Raw genomic sequence first — 23,182 nt, 5'->3', positions numbered from 1 at the left:
ATTTCATTTGGAAACCAAGCTCCTAGAGTCTGGAGGAAGGGTGGAGGAGCTCATAGCCCAAGCTGCTTGAAGTCCAGTGTTAAGTTTCCACAGTCTGTGATGATTCGGGGTCAATGTCATCTGCTGGTGTTGGTACATTGTGTTTTTTGAAAACCAGTCACTGCACCCGTTTACCAAGAAATTGTGGAGCACTTTATGCTTCCATCTGCTGTCCAGCTTTTTGAAGATGATGATTTACATTGTCATTTTTTATTTTCATTTGGCACCTGTCCACACTGCCAAAAGCACCAAAAGTTGGTTAAATGACCATGGTGTTAGTGTGACTGACTGGCCAGCAAACTCACCAGACCTGAACCCCAGAGAGAATCTATGAGCTATTGTCAAGAGGAAGATGAGAAACAAGAGACCAAACAATGCAGAAGAGCTGAAGACCACTGTCAAAGAAACCTGTGCTTCAGACCACCTCAGCAGTGCCACAAACTGATCTCCTCCATGCCACTGAGGCAGTAATTTAAATAATTAATTATTGGTCTTGTGAAGCAACCAATAATTTTAATTAAAAGAACCAAAGACTTAAACTACTTCAGTCTGTGCGCATTGAATTTAATACACAAGTTTCACAATTTGAGTTGAATTACTGAAATAAAAAATTTTCCACGACATTCTAATTTACTGAGATGCACCTGTGTGTGTGTGTGTGTGTGTGTGTGTGTGTGTGTGTGTGTATATATATATATATATATATATATATATATTGTCCTCTAACTCATCTGCGTAACTTTTTTATATAAAGGGTTAAAGCTGGATTGTGATTTAGTTCTTGCAGAAATACTGAGATGCTCCAGTAAATCTAACAGGCTCACAATTATCTTTAAAATGTTCAGCACAAGCCACTGATAAAAACTGTGCTAGCTGATATGATTTTAAACTGAGCTTAGGTCCAAAATATTCTATTGTCCCTTTGCACGCCTCACTTTTCAATTTATAAAACAATTTTGCCTTGTCAGTTCAGAAAGCACAGATAAGCCCGGCGAGATGCACAAATCCATGGGGTGCACTTGCTAAACATCACAAAAAGCAGATATTACCACAAAACACTGTGACCCAGTTCTCCAATACAATGTGATGAAATCAGGAGCTTAAAACAGGGTTAATAGCAAGGGCTGCATAATTAACATAGGGCTGAAATTTGAAGTCTACAACATGCCTTACATGTTGCTGTAATAGACCCTCGAGTGATAGAACGGCTGCTCTTTATTTCCTACAAGATCTGCTTGAGTGTTAGTTTGGAGAAAGCCAAAGAACTCCACCGCTGCCAGCCGATAAACATGGTGGAAATCAATGACAGTAAGCTGCCATCTTTTGGGACTCATTAAGTTTAACGGTTGCTCTGCATGTTGTATAACACTGAAGGGAAATGTCTAACGACTGTAAGAGCATCTGCTGAAGGAGTTCCTCGGCTGAGGAATCAGCTGTATGCCAACATACAGGAATTACGCGTCTCAAATGATGTATTTTAGTGATGAATTAAAGGTGAAGTCAAGGCATGTCGAGACACTGATATAAAAAAGAAAAAAAGGTACAAAAGCAGTCATGAATATGTATGTTTAAGGCTTCAATATGCTCACTTTAGGTACAAATGTAACAGCTTTGTTCCCAGTGACAGCTTTTTTGCCTTTTTTTCTAAAAGTGAAACATAAAGAGATAGAAGTTGAAGCTCAATGAACTTTATGCTTTTCTCATTAAATGTGACTTAAATTACATTTAAAATGGACTGAAAGCCCTAAACACTGGCACAGAGTTGTTTGATTTCAGCAGGCTCAGATCTCTATTTTTTTCTCATATATGTGTCATGCCTGTTAAGTATATGTAAGGATTCCTGTGTGTCTCTGGAAGGGTGTGGTGCAGTCATCAAACGCACCGCTGCAGAAGGTCACCGGCGTCAGTCCTCGGCTCCTCAGAGTCATCTCAATCCAGTCTCTGTTCCCTGCGTGTCTCACATACAGCGAGATGAGAGCCGGAGGATCTACTGAGTAAACAGCATGAGACTCTCACTTTTCCAGATCACAAATACACCCAGGATTCAGTGTTTCATCAGACAAGCACAGAGCCGATCGACCAGTTTATTTGATCAACCAGTATTCTTGATCTGTCTTTAAGCTGTAACACTTTACAATAAGGTTCCATTAGCTGCCATTATTGTCTAGACTCATAGCAGTGTGTGTGTGTGTGTGTGTGTGTGTGTGTGTGTGTGTGTGCGTGCGTGTGTGTGTGTGTGTGTGAGAGAGCGTCTTTCCCAGCTCTGCTGTCAGCTCTGTGTCACTGCTCAGCTGAACAACACACTTTCATTAACCCTTAACACACTCACACTGACACAGAGGTCACACTTCCACAAACATCCATCCGTGTGTGTGTGTTGGTTTGAGTGTTTTTATTTCAATCTAATCTTTTCTAGATTTCGTTCTTCTTGCAGTTAAAGTTAAATCAGGTCATGCTTTATAAACAAATCAAAAATGATGTCTTTGTATTTAATTTAATGTTTGTTTCTATTATTTTCTGGTATTTTATTGCTGTTACTGTTTTTGTGCAGCACTTTGGCATGCAGTCATTTTTACCAGCACTATAGGTGACTAAACACACACACACACACACACACACACACATAAGACATCTTTTGTTTTTCTCTCAGGTTATTGATATTATCCATAATCTAACACAATCCGACCCCTACTGTCAGTCACTAAGGATTGTGGCCAGACAACACAGAACAACAAAGTGACAAAAACCTCAATATTCACTGTGAAGAAGACCCCAATTCCTCAATAACGGTCCACGGAGAACTTAACAAAGCCGACATCAGTGAAAGAGCTGACTGCTAAATCTTTAATCACATACAGCAGTGCTAAAAAGATGGTTTATAAAACCTGAAGAGTTTGAGCAGAGAATCACCTGACTATGATCAAACCAGAGTGGATCGAAGTAATATCTCTGAAACAACTGGCAGATGTTTTTATAGGCTACATTCAGAAGCTGTATCAATTTGTTCTAGGCAGGTTTGAAGCTGTATTTAAGGCAAATGGTGGGAAGATACCTAAATAATGAAAGATTGCACATTTCCCATTTGCAGATATTTTTATGGTTATTTTAAACAAGCCAGTTCGTGTAAGTTTTATAAGGTTTTGTTTGCACACATCTACATGTCTGAGTTCTCCACACTTGTTTTCCTCGGGTTTAATCTGAAACACAGGAGCTCGAGGATGAATGGACCCTGACACCTAGTGTGAATCTGTGGAACTACGATTTACTTTCTGAAAACATGCTTGTTTGTTTGTTTGTTTGTTTGTTTATCCTCATCCCTTTAATTAAACTCAATGCACCTGATGTGATGCTGCAGCATGATCCAGCTGAAGTAAAGTAGCAGCACACTTTACTCATATAATCAGACGACAGTTACTTTTTTATTTATTACACATTACAATGACCTTACAAATGCATTAAAATGCACAGATTTAGATTATTTCTTAATCACATGTAATGCATGGATTCCTTTTTTTTTTTTTTTTTTTTTTGTCTGCTGAACCTCTTCTAATATTTGATTAAAATACCCCGAGATTTTAATAATTGATTTAAATACTAGCATGCTCACAGTTCTCTGACAAAAATTAAAGCTTACATGAAATGCAAGAAAACATAAAAAATGTAATCTTTTTATAAAAATGTTATTTTAATTTGTCATTTTTTATGATTTTAGTTATTTAAAAAGACCCCTCTGTAGTTCCTTAACGGACCCCATAGGGAAACCGTAATGTTTAATGCACTAACAACAGACATAATTTTCTTTCTCTTTAAATTTTGATATTAATATAGTACAAGATGATCCTATTTAAATCCATGGATCAACAAGCTAGGTCAAAAGTAACTAAAATGAATCGAAAAGTCTGCTATGTCCTGTTCACTTTCAGAGTGTTTCTAAAGTTATGTTACTTGGTGCAATCTTCATATTACATTCCTGCAGAGATGACAGAAATGTATCGCAGTTGCTGTCCTGTTGGAAACATGAGTGCTGTTGTGTTTTAGAGCAGACTGTGAGATGCACAGCTCAGGTCTCTCCTGTCTGAAGACCTCCTGGATCAGCTGCAGGACAGTGCTGGCCCTCCGAGAGCACAAGTGAAGAATCAATCGGCTTTGTGCTGGAAGGCAAAGAAATCTTAAAGAGATGCATAAAATGTGAACAAGAAGAGCAATTAATGCTTCTTTCCGTTTTATGATCCTTTAATTCTCTTCCGTCTGGACTGCGAGAGCTGCTCTTGTGATCTATAATGCATATTGTGAAGAGCAGTTTGGAATAATTTCCAGAAGTCTCAGCCGTGGAAGAAGCAGATGAGATGAGAAAGAAAAAAAAAACATCCATTTAATGGTCTTAAATATTCTCTGTCAACTCGGCGGGGCTTTGAACGTGCTGCTGAATATTCAGATGTCCTAAGCTCATTACAGATCAGCGATAGAGAATCATTCAATAAATCATCGCTTGATTTTACATTGGGACCTGACCTGCTGCTCTCGGATGTTCATTACTGATGGATCAGTGGCATGCATTCAGGATTTTTAGTTATTTTTCACTAAACAATGCCTGTTTTTATCTTTAGCACTTTAGAAGAATGGTGTGTAACAGCAGAAAGTAATGCATTGTCATAATTTCCTCAAGTTAATCCAAACTTTTATTTTGAAGGGTTGCCATCTTTCAGTTTTAGTGATGGTAGTTTTTCTGAAACGTAAAGCTCAGAGTAGTCTGGGAACTTTGAATTGTGAGATAAAAAGTCAAAATGAACTTTTTATCTATTTCTGACAGTGGCGTAAACACGCGTCCATATTTATCTTTCAACCACTTTTTTTGTGATTTGTGTTTTGTTTGTTGGTTTCTGCTCTGCATTGTGTTATATTTATTATTAGTGCTAGCATTCTTAGATTTGTTGTTCTTCTATTAGAAAACCATACATCTATGGTAATGAAAGAAGACTTCTAGTAAGAAAACTATTCAAAGTAAATAACTTTTTATGCTCAGAAGTTTTCACGGTGTTGATGCTGGATCATCTTCGGTCTGGAGAATCATGCTAGTTTAGCTCCAGTGCAAAGAAACAAACCAAATTCTGACAAAATATGAAATCCATGCTCAGGTTTCGGGGTATTTAGGAACAAAAAGTAGAAAGATGAGGCGCTTTGAAAGGCCGTATCATTTCTAGCAGAGTTTAGGAGAAACACAGACTTCTGCCCAGTAACAGGAGCAGTCACAACCCCAGATTTATTTCAACAAAATAGTGAAAATACAGTTTATATAGCGCACTCTCTTCTCAGCTGTACATGATCAGTAACATTCATTTACAACCAAACATACAGTAAAAAACCCTTCTGCTTATATATCATTAACACAATCAACACACACTAAAAATAATAAGAAGAAGAGAAGCATCTGGGTCCAGAGAGGTAAAGTAATAATAAAAATCTAATACTCCAGTTATGTCCTGTAATATAATACATTTACTTGTTTCATTTCAATCCTATACATCTAAGGTTTAGTCCATGTACAAATGTATTTGTTTGCTTACAGAGCAACAACTATTAAACCATTTTTGCATTCTATACAAAACTTCTCGTCCAAAGAGCATGAGCCAACAAGGAATGAAAATGCACATCTAGCATATAAATATATTTTCCTTTGACAAGCATTATTGATCTCGCTCGCTATGTACAACGACAGGAGTAGCAAATCCAACAGCTGAGACTGTACAAACCAGACGACGCACACGCACCGTCCATATTGCGTAAAAAAACAGGCAGACGCAGCACGATGCGCATTTCAGCGAGAAGAAACACTGTAAACCGAGAATGTGTGTAAACACGTCAGATGCTGAAATCATGCGTCGCCGCTGAAACGTCCCGATCTCACACTTCACGAGTGTGCATCTTTAAAGTACCAGAAAGGTTAGTCTCTGATCATGTTTGATCTGTGTTGGGCATGCACACGGTGTGACGCTCAATCAGAGCTGAGCAGATGCCGAACAGTGGGCGGAAAGTAAGACGTCAGCTTAAAAAAGCATTTGGAGACTGTGGGGCTTCATTTCTGAGAGATCTTTCTTCACCGGTCACTTAAAAACATCCGTCTCGAGTTGGTCGATGATCAAGAAGAGGCTTGTTTTGTCATTAAATGACCTCCAAACCTGTAGAGTACCATCTCTGTCCGTGAAGCGCTGAGATCCGGTCACACGGCAGAAACCTGCTCATCTGAAACACACACAGGAGAACAAGCACATGACGCTGGGTTCAAACCATCACTGAGCGCTTCATCAACACTGACCCACAGCAATGCTATTTACAGCAGCCGATGGCACTGAAACACGGCCAGGCCACATCTCACCCCACTGTTAACACAGGGAAAGGTTCATGCATGTGGTAAGTTGGATTGTCATGACTTTGTGCACTCATAGAATTTAGGGGTCATTCATACAGAATGTTTTTTTCTACTTTTGTGTGATATGTTCATCATGTTTATGTCTCTCATAAAAAACTCTGTGTTAAGTTAAAAGAATTTCAACTTTTACACACAGCGCCGCTCATTAGTGTAAGTTCCGAAACAGTGGACCAATCAGAAGAGACCGGAGGCGGGGCAAGCGTTGCAAGCTTTTGTTTCCAGAAGCAAATTGGCATGACTGTTTTATTTGACAGCAACATTGCAGAGGATGCATTCTGAGCTGCGCTGTTTTACAATCCAATCCTGAGATCTGCATTTAATGTTTTTAGATGCATTTTGTGAGAATGCACCCTTATACTGTAAAGCACTTCTACATCACCACAGTAGTGACAGATACAGTACAGACCAAAAGTTTGGAAACTACTATTTTTAATGTTTTTGAAAGAAGTTTCTTCTGCTCATCAGGCCTGCATTTATTTGATCAAAAATACAGAAAAAACAGTAATATTGTGAAATATTATTACAACTTAAAATAATAGTTTTCTTTTTCAATATACTTTAAAAAAATATTTTTTTCCTGTGATGCAAAGCTGAATTTTCAGCATCATTCCTCCAGTCTTCAGTGTCACATGTAACATCAGGCGATCACATGATCATTTAGAAATCATTCTAATATTCTGATTTATTATGAGTGTTGGAAACAGTTCTGCTGTCGAATATATCTGATCAATAAAAGGGTAAAAAGAACTGCATTTATTCAAAATAAAAATAAAAATTCTAATGATATATATTCTAATAATATATTTTCTTTACTATCACTTTTTATCAATTTAACATCCTTGCTGAATAAAAGTATTGATTTTATTTAAAAAAAAAAAAAAAATTACTGACCCCATATTACTGACCAGTAGTGTATATTGTTATTACAAAATATATATATATATATATATATATATATATATATATATATATATATATATATATATATTTTTTTTTTTTTTTTTTTTTTTTTTTACTTTTTATTCATCAAAGTATCCTAAAAAAGTATCACATGTTGAGAAAAAATATTAAGCAGCAGAACTGTTTCCAACTTTGATAATGAATCATCATATTAGAATGATTTCTAAAGGATCATGTGATAATGATCCTAAAAATTCATCTTTGCATCACAGAAATAAATGATCATTTAAAGTATAATAAATGTAAAAACAATTATTTTAAATTGTAATAATATTTCACAATATTACAGTTTTTTCTGTATTTTTGATCAAATAAATGCAGGCTTGATGAGCAGAAGAAACTTCTTTCAAAAACATTAAAAATAGTAATGTTTCCAAACTTTTGGTCTGTACTGTATATGAACAAACCCTTCTGGAGAAGCATTCGAAATATAGATAGGACTAGATCTGTAAAGTCTGATTTACTGCTGAATTTGAGATTTCTGGATCAAATCTTTTAAAGATATGGAACTGATGCAAATAGATGAAGTGCATTTAAATAAACCCAGTGCAGTAACTAATTCTATCCTTTAAAACAATTTTAGTGTTCAATATAAGTCTCTACATTGGCAAATAATATTTTTAAAAAGGAAAGAAAATTCCTAGCAGGGAAAGGCATTTAGTTGTTTTCTTTTCATTAGTCTGAAACAGCACATTATAAAAGTGTCCAAAATTACACAATTGACAAGTGCAATGCCTTGATATCACTTCAACAACTAAATTCAGCACAAGAAATACTAGTGTGATGTAGAAGTAGCCAAAGATGGTGTTTTCTTGCTGTCAAATATCCTTCAGGTCTTGTGACTGAGGGGTGAAATGTGAGCCGGACGTGTTTCTCTGCTCTGCGGGGTTTGAGCACATACCCTCCTCACTATCGGCGTGAGAACGGAGAGTAACACTGGCGAGGCTGTGGCGCAGCTTGCACCTCTGCAAGGCCACGCTATACTCGGGCGGCTTTACGTGGGCCGGCCGCAAGCCTCCTCCGTCCTGCACGTCGCCCAGCGTCAGGCCCTGGTACCCCGGCGGAGTCGGGGGCGGCGCTTTGAACCTATCGTCTTTGCAGGGTGACGTTACACAATACACTGGCAGGAAGCAGGAGGAGAGGTGCAGGAAGTGACGTGATGAAGGGGAAGGAGCACGGAAAGAAACAAAACACACAGACACACACAAACACACAAAGCAAACATCAATGAATGAAACGGGGTACGTAACTCAAAAAGACAATCACTGAGACACTGACACAACACAAGCAGATTCACATTAACCCTCGAGCGCTCGACCCAGCTCCTCACATCTGTTCTCGTGCAGTAAAAGTGCTCTGTTTTTAATTTTCTGACACTCAAATGTGTCACAGGGACGCTCCTCAGCGGTAACTAGATTACAGCTACCGATATAACTAGCTACTTATTTGATCATGTGTGTTTTTTTGCTAACATCACTGATTGAATACCTGGATTTAAAAGGATGATCACTTCCTGTCTGACACAAATGTACAGAACGTTCCATTGTTTTTCAAACTGAAAATTCTATTTTTAGTCTATCTACTTTTCATTGTATTTATAAAACACACACACACACACATAAAACTGACCCCCTAACACTAGCTATGGAGACACAAGCGAGCCAGCTGCACATGAATCATCTCGCGAGAGGGCGGTGGACTCGTAGACTGACGCTCACCTATGAGTCCCTTCTCCGTGCTGGACGTGACGGTCTTGTACGAAGCCTCTGTGCTTTGCTGATCTTGCGTCTTGCGTTTGACGGTGCTGTAGCTGCCCTCGTAGGTGTCCGACAGGGAACTGGAGGACGTCCAGCTCTGTCTGAGCTCAGATCCGTCTCTGGAGCAGCTGTCCTCCGCTGTCCCCTCTGCGATGGGGGCGCACAGGGGCGTGTGGCGATGGCTGAGCAGGTCCAGAGCTCGCTGGCCTGGAAGAGTCTGGAGGTTGTCGTGAGAGTTACTGGAGCAGGAGGTCCAGCTCCCGCGGCCGCTGTCGGCCAGCTCAGAGACGGAGGTTTGCTCGGGCACCGTCAGCTCCTCCGCGCTGCTGGACAACATCAAGCTGCTCTCCCTCACGGCAAGATGTTGAGCGGAAGATGAACTGGGACGAAAGAAAAACACTGACTAAACACACATACATCGCATTCAGCTGTGAAACATAATGCAAGGTTAAAATATTTTATACTGTACATATGAATTCAAACTGGGTTACATATCGATTTATCAATACATAAACATTTGCATTTGAGGGATATTGGACGATATGATAATCTTGTGTCTAAAGAGGCAAGTCTGTATACTGGATGTGTTAAATTTACATTTAATTTAATTTAAGCAGATGCTTTTATCCAAAGAAGACAATGGAAGCAATAACCTTCCCGTGACGGACAGAGAGAAGACGCATGAGTTAACGTTGAATTAAACGGCAGATAAACTTTGTTATGTAACCAAAATACCAATAATATCCAGAAAGAAAAAAAAATTATGCATAATGTGGTAATTTTAATTATTAGCAAGCCCAAAATAGAGCAGGACTCTTATTTTGAAATGCATTACTACTTTCAACTGCTGGGACTTTTGTTATACCATTTAACAGTAAATTAAAGACAAGTGTATTGAATGGAACACAATATGTCAATATGGTCTCTAAACGTCAATGTCTTTTATTAGTAAAATTCTAAGTTTGAAAATGCAATTTCCAAAAGCTCTCCATTACTTTTTAATAAAATCATAATAATAAAACAAAAACTGCTCCCACTCATCAGAATAAGGACTTTTCCTCTACCTTCTATCACAGTGCTGTGCTTGCTCAGTGTGTCTGTCTTGTTTTCAGTGCAAATGTCTAAAGACTCTTAAATAAGATACATTCACTTGGGTAGCAACATAAAAAGTAACTCTCATTACAGCACAGACATCATGAGTCCAGCAGAAACGATTAGCATCAAGCTGCTTCAGCTGGAGACGCTCTGAGGTGTTGTGGGATACACTACCTCGTGCCGGGCTGACTGCAGTGGGCTGGAGTGTGTGTGGGCGTCTCTGACCGGACGCTGATGGAGGGCGCTGGGGGCATGGAGTCCACCGAGCCGTTACTGACGATGCTGGAGCGCGAGGAGATCTCGCTGGAGTCGGACAGGTCAGACCTGCCGGAGGGCATGAGGGAATAACCTGTGAGAGAGAGAGGAGACGGACCTGAGAGCACAACACAAAGCTCTGCCTTTAATACACAACTGATGAGAAGCTCACAGTCAGATCATTACAGAGAAACAGTGAAGAAGAGCTGACTCGCTGAGCAAGCAACGATCCTGTCATCATTCACTCACGAAACATAACCAGACCGTATCACACATTCAAGCTTTCTTGACATGCACCTTCAATGATTCAAATGCACAGATGAATCTGAATAAACGACGACAGGAGCTTCATCCTCGACTGAGTTAACGTGTCTGTCTGTCTTCAGACTGTCTCACTGTCCTAGTTCTGTCCCTGGACTCGCTCCTGTCTCTCAAGAGTCTGAAGGGGGACCTGAAGCGCTTGTGTGTCTCTTCCTGTCCCTGTCTCTGTCTGACAGGTCATCCTCAGGATCTGTCTCTGGAGGAAAGCCTCACCTATGCCACCCGAGCGTCCTCCTGCCGTCCTGACGCCGACCTCGCTGGCCAGAGACGAGGACGAACCCGACAGGTTCGGCTGAGCGCAGTTCTGTCTGGGAGCTCCGCCAACTGTGAGGGAATGATGGGAATATTTCAGAAACACTGAAGCATGGATATCACGAAAGACACAATTAACACTGTAAAGCATGACAATGTTCTGTCTTGATAATTTAGCAGCCTTCGAAATCTATGTATCAAATATAACTACAGCTTCCGTTTAGAGTAAATACATGACAAGGCCTTGAGAGCCACTCCTGAGCTGAATACGGCTGAAGATCAGGGTCGTACCTTTGCGAGGAGATCCCTGTGGAGAGACGGTAGGACTGGAGCTCAGGGACGAGACGGTGGCTGTGTCGTCTGCTCTCTTGATGCTGATGTCATCGGCTGCTTTCTTCAGCACCTGAGCTGAGTGTGGACCTGAAGAGAACAGCAGACTGTGTTTCAGAAAGCACTGACACAGTTCAGACAGCAGAGGGAGCCGCTAATCCACCATAAACACAATGATGCTCTGTGGTTATTTGTATCGTCACATTCGTTTGTTTTGATTTGATTTGCTACCTTTCTTCAGAGTGGTAGTGAGGACAGAGCAGGAAATGATGGTGAGAAGAAGGTATTATTATCCCTAATGAAATTATACAACCCACCTCTCGATGTTTTCGCACTACGAAGCATGATTTTCTTACTCGGTATTTATGTCGTTTTCCATTTCAAATATGGAAACATTCTTAAATCAAGATACATTAACCTGAGAAGCAAAATTACATAAGAAAAAAAAAGTGTTTCAACTTGAAACAAGAAAAAGCTATGTCGAGTTTCTCTTTGCATAAAGTTAATTTCTCTTACCCATAGACCCATTTTTTAAGTATAAACATTTAGGAAATAATTTTTTTAGAAAACAACACCTAATATTTTTTTTCTTAGTAGGTTTACTTGATAAGAATACAAAAAAATGTGAAGATCTGGTTGATTTTTCACAATTGCTTTGATAATGTTTAAAGCAAAACTATTTACATCTCAAATGTATTCAGAGGCTAAAAAAGTAAAAAAAAAAAATAAGGACATTTTAAAAAATATAAAACTCAAAATAAATAATTTGCACATGAAATACTTGAAAGTTGTATTAATTCTTAAAATTTTAAATTCTGTACAGTATAGGTTTTAATAAATTTAATACATTTTGTATTTGTATCTTTGTGTCGTTGATGTTTTGTAGTGGAAGTGATGCTCATTATAAAAATGGTAAATAAAATAAGCTTCAGCGTGTGCCCTTATTTTGGTTATTATGTTAAATTCTGTATCAATTATTATGAGGACTGAAATAATCCAGATGAAGATGATGATCGCAGTATTGTGTCGCTTCAGAAAGCTTGTGATGGGTCACGTACTGAAGGAAGCGGACAGGTCTTTGGCGATGCTCTTCTTGCGCAGAGGGTAAAGGCTGACGGGAGGAACCTGCAGCACCTGAGAGACGCGGTTCTGAGGCTTGGCTGAAGACACACCGGAGGAGCGCATGGACACTGGGGACATGTCTGATTTAGCTGACCGCCGCTCGCTCAGGTTCTTAGACACTGCAGGGGAAGAACACACACACAGCTGAGTTTCACTGGGGGACATCATTCATTTTGTCAGAGGCTATAGGAAAATCTCCAGTGCTCCATATTTAAGTTGAGACACTGCCGGCAAAAACACAGTTTTTTCAAGCACCTGTCAATTTTGAGATTTTGGGCTTTTTGGTTTTTCATAAAGTGCTTTTTCAAACTAGTGGAATGAAAACATCCAAAAGACACTGTTAAGTGTTTCTTTTATAGCACTTTATCTGTTTGTGTCAATAGATTTCAATTACAATACATATTTTTAAAGGCCGTTTTCTCAAAATGAGTTTTTTCTTCAACACTGAGCCATAAATCTCCACTTCAGTAGCACTTACACACACCAAACTTGACATTTTTATTCCTGTCTATATTCTGAAGGTTTTTACAGAGGGATTTGTTCATATATATTTTCCTTGATTATATACAACATTTTATTCCCCCCAAAATTGTGAAAATATATTGTTTTCTGGCTGTTCAAAGTATTTTCTGAATTATGGAGTGACAAAAAAAATAACCAGAATTCCCTCTGTAAAAAAAAAAGGTGACTCTAATATGTCAAAAAAAAATAAACAAAAATTTTGAAACTGACTTCATCTAGTGTTCAGATTTTTGAACTAGACATTTATGCAAATTAGCACATATTTCATTAAATAATGCCTCATTTGCATATTAAAACATAACATTTTTGAAAACTTGTAATACAATAAATGTTTGCAATAATCAATGTAATCAATCAACTGGGTAAGTGATAACTATTAGTTTTTTTTTTTTTGCCCTATTCACCTGCAGTGTCTCGCCTTAACTGTTTAATTTCAAAATGTAAAGCAAAAACAGAGAGTTCTGGTAAACTATACTATATAAAATGTATAGTTGATAAGGTGGTTGTTGAGTTTAGGGCTGTAGAATATGGTCATGTATGATACGCACGTGTGCTGTAGGCCGCTTCACACTGCAGAGACATGATCTGGAACTTCTCCTCGTCCGTCTCCACCTCTAGGTGAGCCAGGTACTGCTTCACCTTACGTGCCATCTGGGCGTCCTCGTACAGCTTCTTGGCGTTGAGCAGAGAGCTGCGGCGCACACGCTTCTTGTGACTGCCCTGAACGTCCAGCAGGTTTGAGTTAGTGCTGCCCTGACTCAGAGACCTGAGGAAACGGAGCGGATGAGGAGTGAGACCAATACGCCAGATGCTTCATTCCTGCCTTCACTTATAAATGGGAGGACAGCTTTTATTTTTCTGGCCTTGCAAAGAAAAAAATGAAAATCTATTTCTGTGTTTTTCATGTATGGTTATGAGTTTCTTGTATGTACACTAGAGGTAAAAAGTTTGGGGTCAGTAAGATGGACAAATAATAATAATACATTTATTCAGCATGGAATTGATAAAAAATAATATTTATAAAAAAAATGCATTTATTTATTTTTCAAATAAATACTATTCTTTTGTACTTTCTATTTATCAAAGAATTCTTAAAGAAAAAAAAATTATCACTGTTTACACAAAAAAATATAAAGTTTTTTCCAACACTGATAATAATCAGAAATGTTTCTTGAGCAGTAAATCATCATATTTTCATGATTTCTGAAGATCATGTGACACTGAAGACTGGAGGAATGATGCTGAAAATACAGCGGAGCATCACAGGATTAAATTATATTTTACAAAATATTCCCACAGAAAACAGATATTTAAAATGTAAATAATATTTCACAATATTACTGTTTTTACAGTTTTTTTAATCAAATAAATGAGCAAAAATAGCCTTGGTGTGAAGAGATTTTTTTCAGAAACATAAAAAATCTTAATTATTCCAAACCAGTAGTGTATTTGTAGAACTCTATTTGTAAAAGACCTTCCATTTTTTCGTGAATATGAAACATTGAACCTCATATACTTGCCACTCGTAGCGAACTATGACTACAGCAGCGTAACGTGGCCATGCAATGTGTTCAGTTCCATTAATGCAAAAAATCCACAAATAACTCGAAAGCGAAGACCATGATCCCTTACGTGATGATCAATGGTTTAGAGAATGAGAGAGAGAAAGGAAGAGACACAGGAGATGTTGTGTCCAGGTTAATGGTCATGACACATTCAGGACATGCAGGACAGCACACTTACCCTAAACTCTTCCACCTCTTCTTCCTGTAAGCAAAGCCAACGAGAGGCAGAAAACAGGTGAACAGAAAGAGAGAAACACTCAGACAAACAGAAGCACCACCAACAAATACTACATCCTACAAGAGAAAGAAAGAAAACATACGCTGCAAGTGTACGAGCGACTCGATGGCATTAAATGAATTACTAACTTTAGGAGACGTCAGATTATGAAGTAGGGATGTCATGAGCCGATATCAAGGATCGAGACTGGGACCGATCAAGCATTTTTTAACTGTTCAGCTATCCTAAACCCAATCCTTTTTTTATCAGCTGTCATGCCTGTGTCATTCACCTTCAACAACATTTTCTTTTAATAGTAAAGTGTACCAGTGATGCGCGGGTCAAGGTATAAACAACACGCACCTGACCGATGTTTTCAACTAACCCGCCCGCAACTCGGACCGCAATAAAAAAGAAAAAGAAAATATTGTACCCGACCCGCTTCCTGACCCGCATTTTTTAAAAGTACTAAATGTGTCGCCCCTTTATATTCATTTAATTACTTAAATAGGCTATAGCCTACAGGATAATAAGCGTTATGACCGCACATATAAGACTTGGCACAAAGAACTGGTAACGATTATGAATGTGTCTAAATTAGCAAGGAGACATCTAATTGTTTAGTAATAAACTGCTGTTTTCTGTGTCGATGAAGTTGTCGAAGCATTTCATATGGATTACATAATCAGAGAGTAGACTATTTATTTAGGTTTGAATATTTTCGTTTAAAAGTAGACATTTCAAGCTTTCTGTAATATATAGCCTATATTTCTTTTTAAACCCACCGACTAAAAGATTAAGACACTGTCTGACCCAAAATATCACCCAAGTTTCTACAGCTTTTTTCTTAGCTATTTCAGAATCTGGGGAAACTTACTGCAGTCTGTAGAGCGATATGAATGTGTGATGTACGGCATGATAAATGCTCCTCACTTCTGCTGCCCAAACTTTGTCAGCCTGTCGGTCATTTTGGTTTATTGAAAAACGATTGCATTGGTTGACATGTTTCTTGATGATGTGCTTTTTTTCTTGCATTAAATGCAAAAAGCTGTCTCTGCTTCGCCATCTACAGGTCTTAACCAAGAGTCCATTCGCTATTAAAAGTGCATCTTCTCCTTTTCGTGGCCGCGGCTGCTAAACCTGTGCGAACAGCGCGGGCGCTCTCAAATTTGATATTATTGGAGGCGTTCATGCACCAGTCAACAGTTTGATTAACGTACGACTCAGCCTATCGCATTTATTGCTCTCCTCTGAACTATTGGACATAAGTTAACAGTACGTCTATGGACGTATCCATGTATTCATTATGCAGGGTTGAATGAAAAAGCAGGACAGATGCTCAATTAGCATGAGGCGCGACAAAGGGTAAAATTGCTGTACAGTACAACGTAAAGCAGGACAGGTGGTCACTCTATTCGCGCCAGTTATTCAGCTAATAAAGTGTAGGCCTATGTATTTCAAAATTGAGTCTAGTACTATATAAATTACAAAGGTTTAATTGGCATCTTTATTTCAAATGACCCGACCGACCGCGACCCGAATATCATTAAAAATATTTTTGGATGACTCGTAACCGCGGATCAACCCGCGCATCACTGACGTGTACTGATGAATTGTTCACAATAAAAGCCGAAGTAATTTTAGATTTCTTGTGTACTTTCAGTTCATGCTCTCTATGGCTGTGTACGAACGTCTGCAACCATCACCTCTGTCTGAACATGAGCGCTGGGTCCATGTTGGCTGACGTCATGCGCACCACATTTCGTATCTCCTTGCCGATCATTCGTAACTTTTCGAAATTCACCAGGCCGTCAACACTGGAATCGTTACCTGAGAAAGATAAGAGATGACAGACAGTTTTAAGACTCATGAAAAGTCTTTTTAAGAATACAGACACATTCGTCTGAGCGATTTGTAGGTAATCTACCCAGCACTGCACATGTGTATTTCAGAAGGTGAACTCGACCTACTGACCTTCGTGCAGGAAGGTGAGGTCTTTCTTGACCACAGGAAACAGCGGGATGATGGGAGGCTGTACGCTCTGGCTGCTCAGGATGTTGCGGTATTTGGCCATGTTTCGTGATGGGTCGAAGATGTCCTGGAGATCACGGAACAGTTTCTCATACTTGCTGGGTAGTTTCTCCCACGTGCTTCTCAGGCGAGCTACTGGAGCCAGATTAAGACCACTGAAGAGCACATAAAAACACAGCACATGAACATCACGTACGGTCCTGTACGGTCGAGTTCACACAATCAAACAGATGTTGAACTATTTCAAAAATAAGAGCGATCATAAAACTGCATTTTATGTTCTGATGAAGCTGCACACACTGTGGAACAAAGAGCATGTTAACTTTTTAACATGATCATTTTTGTAAATTGTCAGTTATGGATTATTTTGTCTTGTGGATAGTTTAGAAATATGGGTACAGTGTGTCTATTCTGACTGAATATAAATGCATGCGACTGTGGAAAAAAAATATTTGGGCCCCGTTCTATGAGGTGCAAGAGAAACTAATAATAGCATTGGGGATCTTGCAAATGTTTCAGCAGCATCAAAGTTTCTTTTTATTATTATTCATATAAAAAATACAAAATAAAATGAAGATGTAAAAAAAAAAGTATTGCATTTTTGCGTCCTGCAAAAATGCATCCCCTGGTGATAACCATAGCAATGAACAGGAACAACAAATATTTAATATGCATATATACAAAATAAAAATAGAAGTGCAATAAGCGATATAAATGCACACTAACAGATTAATAGAATCGTATTAAAATGTTCATAACATGCTGTTGCAATTATTTGAGAATGCATTTATATCTTCTAATCACATAAAACTGATCAGATTCTAGGCTTATCTGAAGCAGAGTTGGAAATGAATGAGGCTTGGGGTAAAAATTAGTGAAAGCGCTGAATGAGAGGTTCATGTATCTTTAACAGGCTACACACTCTGAGCGAGTGTCAGGTGTATCTCATATTGAAAAAGTGAAATACTTTTCTTACAATCACTGCGAAACAGCTCAACGGACTCACCTAATGATGGCAAACATGGAGTTGAAGTTCTTGCACTCACGGCAGTGCAGGGCGATCTTGATAAAGTGCTTGATGGTCTTCATGCGTTTGAGCGCGTTGGGCTCGCGCAGGATCTCAGAGGCCACCCAGAAGGTCTCCTGGTTGATGACCTCCTCGAACTGCTTCAGATGGTTGCTGCTGCCTCCACCGCCGGGGTCCAGCTTAAACAAGTCGTCCACATACTCGGTGGACTCGATGTTACGAAACAAGCCGAAGTCTCTCATGGAGAGCTGCGCTGCCACCTCCACAGTACTGAGCTGCAGGAGCCCGATCTGACTCTCCCTCAGGAGCTCCTGAGCGTCTTCATCAGAGCAGAGCGTCTCTGTCTCCATGTTGTTCTTCAGGTAGTACCTGAGCAAACATACAAACGATGGGATTGTTGTAAAGTCTTGTCACGCAAGCGCACATCACGGTGTCCCTCATGGATCCATCAAGATTTATGGATTTGAATAGCATAAAATGTTTTGTATCAATTTGGATTACACAGTATTAACATAACTAATAAACTAAATGTGATGCACACTGAAATAAGAATGTAAATGAAATCAGAATTCTTCATTCAAAAAGGAAAATGTGGTATAGTTTATTTTTAACCATTTGCATCTATTTGTATTTTACAAACCGTGTTTATTCAGATTCAGCTTATAATCAAATCATAAATCTGTAAATCTAAACTGCTTTCAAATACATTCAAACGCACAAACTAATGCAGGGATTCCAAAAATTTGGGAATGCAATATATATTTTCTTTCTCTTTGTATTTTTTTATATCAATATGGTACATAATTATCATATTTAAATGTTAAAATTAATGTGTTTACATATGCAATTAATTGTCCACCCAACTCACAACTACTGCTTCTGTCTCTTTTTTTTTGACAAGAATTGCATTCATTTTGGCGTTTTATTTAAATATGTCATTAAAAATGAATTGTACAGTCAGCCGTTATAAGTGTTTGTAGAGTCTGCTCTTCAATTGCACGCAAAAATACGGCGGTGCATGCTGTATATAATTTCATATAAAGGGCACAAAACAAAACTATGAGCCTGCACTGCCATTGTTATGTCAGCAATTAAGCCACAAAGTTACCAAAAACATGATTAAAGCTGCTTTAAACCTGTGAACGTAAGTATTTGTTTGATATTTGTCAGATTTATGAACATATCTCTGATATGCTATTGTTCATTAAAGAACAAAAGAAAAAAGAGCCTTCTGTAGCTTTAAGGATTCATCTACATCTAATTTCGATTTTAATGTAACTTAATTCTATTTCTGACTATTTCCTACTTGCTGAAGATGACATTTATTATAATGGGTTTATGTGAAGATTGATTAAAGTTCACTTAAATTAAAAGTTGTTACTTTTTAAAGTCTAATAAATGTTAAAATGGATAGTTCTACTATCTACAGTAATTATACTGTAATGTTGAATGGATACTCAATGGTAAAATATCAGAAAAAAAAGTAGTAGTATTGCCACTAAACAAATATAAAAAATATACTGTATTTATGTAGTTTCTACATTAATTTGGAAATGGAATGTGAAATTAAATTATTGCAATGAGAATGTATATTTAAATACTTTAATGTTAGGTGGGATGAATCGCGATTACCTGACTTCTAATATCAGAAAAAAATGTTTTTTAATCGACTGACAGCACTCATTTAAATCAAAGTGGTAATTGAGTCAGATCAAAAGCAGTCTGATTATATTACCTAAAATGTGTAATGTAATTGTGTTTCTAACTAAAATTTTGTCATGCAATTTAAATCAGTAACAGACTACAGTATTGTAAGTGATCTACTCAGCACTGTCTCCTGGTCACACGTCTTCACTCTGAAATGCTGTGAAATCCGCAGAAGCTTGTCCCTCCTTTAACCCACGTTTGAATGCGTATGAATGGATGTCAGTGGAGCGATGAGCTGGTTCTGCTTACCTGCCGTTGAGCTGGATGCGGTCCGCTAGTTTTGAGAGCTGCTCGGGCAGGCGGCGCTGTTTGATGACTCCTTCAGGACTGATGGAAACCTCACACAGCGAGTATGTCTCTGGAGCGGCGATGAGGCTGAACTCACTGACCACATGCGAGACGACATCTTTAGCTGTGGTGTCTTTACTGATGATGATATAGCAGCTCTGCTGGTCGGCCTTGAACACGCGGATCACCTGATCGGGAATGTCTGTCAGTGTCCACAGGAAAGAGATGGAGTTAAACACAACACATGTGAAGATGAACTATTCATAACATATTCATCAGAGGAAATGAAAGAGGAGGTCAGTGGCTCAAAGGTGTTCGGCTTCGAGCTGTTCACTATTTACAGATGAAGTCTTATCGGCTTGGAACACACTCCAACACACCGATGCATGTTCGCATGCTTCTGAACAAACATTTCATGCCACAAGCCCATAATCACGTGCAAACCAGTTCAAGACAGTGAGTTCAGGACGAGTACTTACAGTAGAAACCAGCCACTTCGAGGAGCCAAGAAACACACAGAAAGTGAAGAAGGAGAAAGAGATATGACACATGATCCAACGGTGAAAACATCACAGCTAATCTAAACTAATAGAAAGTCTCTCGTAGCGAACATCACGCTGCATAGTAAAGCAACAGTTCACCAAAAAATGAAAATAAGGTCATCATTTACTCACTCTGGTGTTGTGCTAATGTCATATGCACTTCTATCGTTTTTAGACCACAAAAAGAGATTTTTGCAAACATTTAAAAATGTAATGCACACACTCTTGTCTATATAATGGCAGTTTTACTGTATATAATGTGCTGGTTTCCACATTCCTGCGCAGAGGATCTGAAACCAGCCACAAGCTTTCATTTGACACAACCCAGAGCTGAAGTTACAGTAAGGGAACATTTACAGGAATCCTTCCAACATCCTCATTAACAAATTAATATCATTTAAAAGAGCATACTTCAACGCGAACTGAGTGTAATGATTTCATTCAGCTAACTGCATGTCATTCACAATTAAATGAAAAATGTATATTAAATGCAATTAGATGAACTTAAAGAGTATTTTTGACCAACTTGGTAACACTTTAGATTTGGGACCAATTCTCACTATTAACTACTAACTACTATTATTAACATTTAGGCATTTATTAATACTTATAAAACACATATTCTGCATGACCATATTCTACATCCCTATCTTACCTTATACTAACAATTAATCAGCAGCAAATTAGAAGTTCATTGAGACAAAAGTCATAGTTAATGGTTTGTTAATAGCGAGTAATTTAATACTTCTATTGTCTTTGAAATATGGCATAAATATGCATACTAAAATGCAAATAAGTGCATTTAAAATATATTCCTTTTACATGCAATATCGAATAAGGCACTACAGTTCAAATTAAAGTCAAGGACTTTACATGTGCTTAAGTATGTTAGGCAGCATATCAAAATAGGTGCACCTTAAAACAGAAAGGATTATTAAATGTAATAATTTCACACGTAATTTTAAAGTGATGCATTTAACTTGAAATTATTGCAGTGCACTTTTTAAAAGTGTATTTTAGTGACTTTTAGAGACAATTTCATGACTATGTTTCTTAAAAACACTTAAAAGGGCATTTATTTTATTCATATTTTATTATATTATATTTACTCTAAGTACAGTTTTAATAAAAATATACTTTTAGTACCTGAAGCATATTGCAAATGCTCATTCAGTGCAATTAAGCACAAGTCTTTCACTCATGATGCCTGCCTTCATTCACACTGCATTACACACACAGTCTGGGAATCCTGAGCAACTCTTGTGTTCAATCAAGCTTTGTGTACCTTCAGAACATGCACTTTATGATGACGCATGTCTATGGTCATTGAATCAGCTGCGGGTGGCTGAGCTCGTGCTCTGATGGTGTGAGGTCTTACCTGAAGGGTTGGTGAAGTCCAGAGCGCTGGCGGCGGGATGCAGCAGGTCAGGACTGCTGGACGACAGACTGCCCGGGATGGGCATTATGGCCACGCTGTGCCTGCACTGCTTAGTGCCCACGATACTGTCGTCCTGAGACTGAGACATGCCACCGTCGCTGCAGACACAGAGAGAGACGGATTTCATCCAGCGCTAACACTAACACTGCACGTCAATGAACACACACACACACACACACACACACACACACAGATAGCTGGAAGAGATGGTCACTAGGGTTTCTGCAGGTTTTATTTTAAGACCTTTTTAAGACCAAGTAAAGAAAGTTTACGGAATAAATGAAATGGAACACAATACATCAAAGTGGTCTCGAAAAATGTCTTTTATCAGGAACGCATCAAAGTTTGGAAATACAACTTCCAACAGACCTCCATTACTTTTTAATTCCTCGTACTAAAGAAATAAATAAAACATATGCTAAAATGGCTTCTCTCCAAACCACTAGAATTTCAAAATTAACTTACTGAAACTTCCGATCACATGACAAAAAACCTGATGTTCTTCATCAGTATTTTTTTTTTATGTTTAAAATTACTAAATTAAAATACATTTACTTGAGGATCAAAATGACATAAGAAGTCTTGCTTCCTGTGACCACAATGAAATGAGTTGATGATTAAATCAAAAACAAAGATCTGCCGAAATCAACTTAATTCACAGGGAAAACTTTTCTTTCCCCAATGACAGATATTATTTGTTCTTGTTTTGAGCATTAACTCACAGAGTTTTCTTCAATTTCTTAGGAAACATGACTTCATACTGTCACAATTCCTGTTCTGTGTCTTGTGTTTTGTGAGGACTTTTATGTTGAAATGTAGTCTTTGGTTCATGCTTCCTTCCTGTGTTTGGTTTCTGTCTCTCCTTGTCTCTTTAGTTCCTATGGTTACCCTGATGAGTCACACCTGTAACTAGTTATCCCCATGTTCTCTGTGTGTTTCAGTCCTTGTGTTCAGGTCATGGTTTGTGATTTGTTGTTTGCTGGTTTTCCTGTTCTTTTTTTTATTTTTATTTTTTGGCTGTTTCTCAGAGATCTGCGCAAATCATAATACATATGTTTGCATCTCAAGTAAATTTGTCTCTATTTCAGAAGTCTAAGATATTTCTATTAGAAAATAAGACAAAAATACTGAGGAAGATATGCATTTTTTAGCAGTGCATGGGATATTTAATTAAAAAGGATAATTATGAGATAAATAAAAGAGTTTAAACTATGAGATAAAAAGTCCAGAGATAAGTCAAAATCGAAATACATCTTAATTATGAGAAAAAAGTAAAACGTTATGAGA

The 23,182-nt window shown here is 38.2% G+C and overlaps 1 protein-coding gene across 16 annotated transcripts in view; it reads right to left on the bottom strand.

Annotated features, from left to right (window-relative positions):
• Positions 1–5,273: 5,273 nt before the first annotated feature.
• LOC127942168 (rap guanine nucleotide exchange factor 6) overlaps positions 5,274–23,182 on the bottom strand; it is a 71,559-nt gene continuing 53,650 nt past the window's right edge. For 5 of the 16 annotated variants that reach the window (XM_052537792.1, XM_052537784.1, XM_052537799.1 and 2 more), the window contains 15 exons: positions 21,836–21,993; positions 20,395–20,409; positions 19,877–20,117; positions 17,900–18,289; positions 16,837–17,048; positions 16,569–16,692; positions 14,824–14,847; positions 13,629–13,846; positions 12,495–12,677; positions 11,398–11,526; positions 11,068–11,178; positions 10,453–10,651; positions 9,145–9,563; positions 8,328–8,546; positions 5,274–6,279 (listed from right to left, as the gene is read on the bottom strand). In XM_052537792.1, the coding sequence (XP_052393752.1) occupies positions 6,257–6,279; positions 8,328–8,546; positions 9,145–9,563; positions 10,453–10,651; positions 11,068–11,178; positions 11,398–11,526; positions 12,495–12,677; positions 13,629–13,846; positions 14,824–14,847; positions 16,569–16,692; positions 16,837–17,048; positions 17,900–18,289; positions 19,877–20,117; positions 20,395–20,409; positions 21,836–21,993 (2,665 nt within the window). In that variant the 3' untranslated portion in view covers positions 5,274–6,256. The remainder of the gene's footprint in view (positions 6,280–8,327; positions 8,547–9,144; positions 9,564–10,452; positions 10,652–11,067; positions 11,179–11,397; positions 11,527–12,494; positions 12,678–13,628; positions 13,847–14,823; positions 14,848–16,568; positions 16,693–16,836; positions 17,049–17,899; positions 18,290–19,876; positions 20,118–20,394; positions 20,410–21,835; positions 21,994–23,182) is intronic. The other 11 variants (XM_052537791.1, XM_052537798.1, XM_052537795.1 and 8 more) reach the window with 9 other exon arrangements.

The sequence above is a fragment of the Carassius gibelio genome, chromosome A21, assembly GCF_023724105.1.
Source record: "Carassius gibelio isolate Cgi1373 ecotype wild population from Czech Republic chromosome A21, carGib1.2-hapl.c, whole genome shotgun sequence".
Lineage (NCBI taxonomy): Eukaryota > Metazoa > Chordata > Actinopteri > Cypriniformes > Cyprinidae > Carassius > Carassius gibelio.
This window is presented reverse-complemented; position numbering and strand designations above follow the sequence as displayed.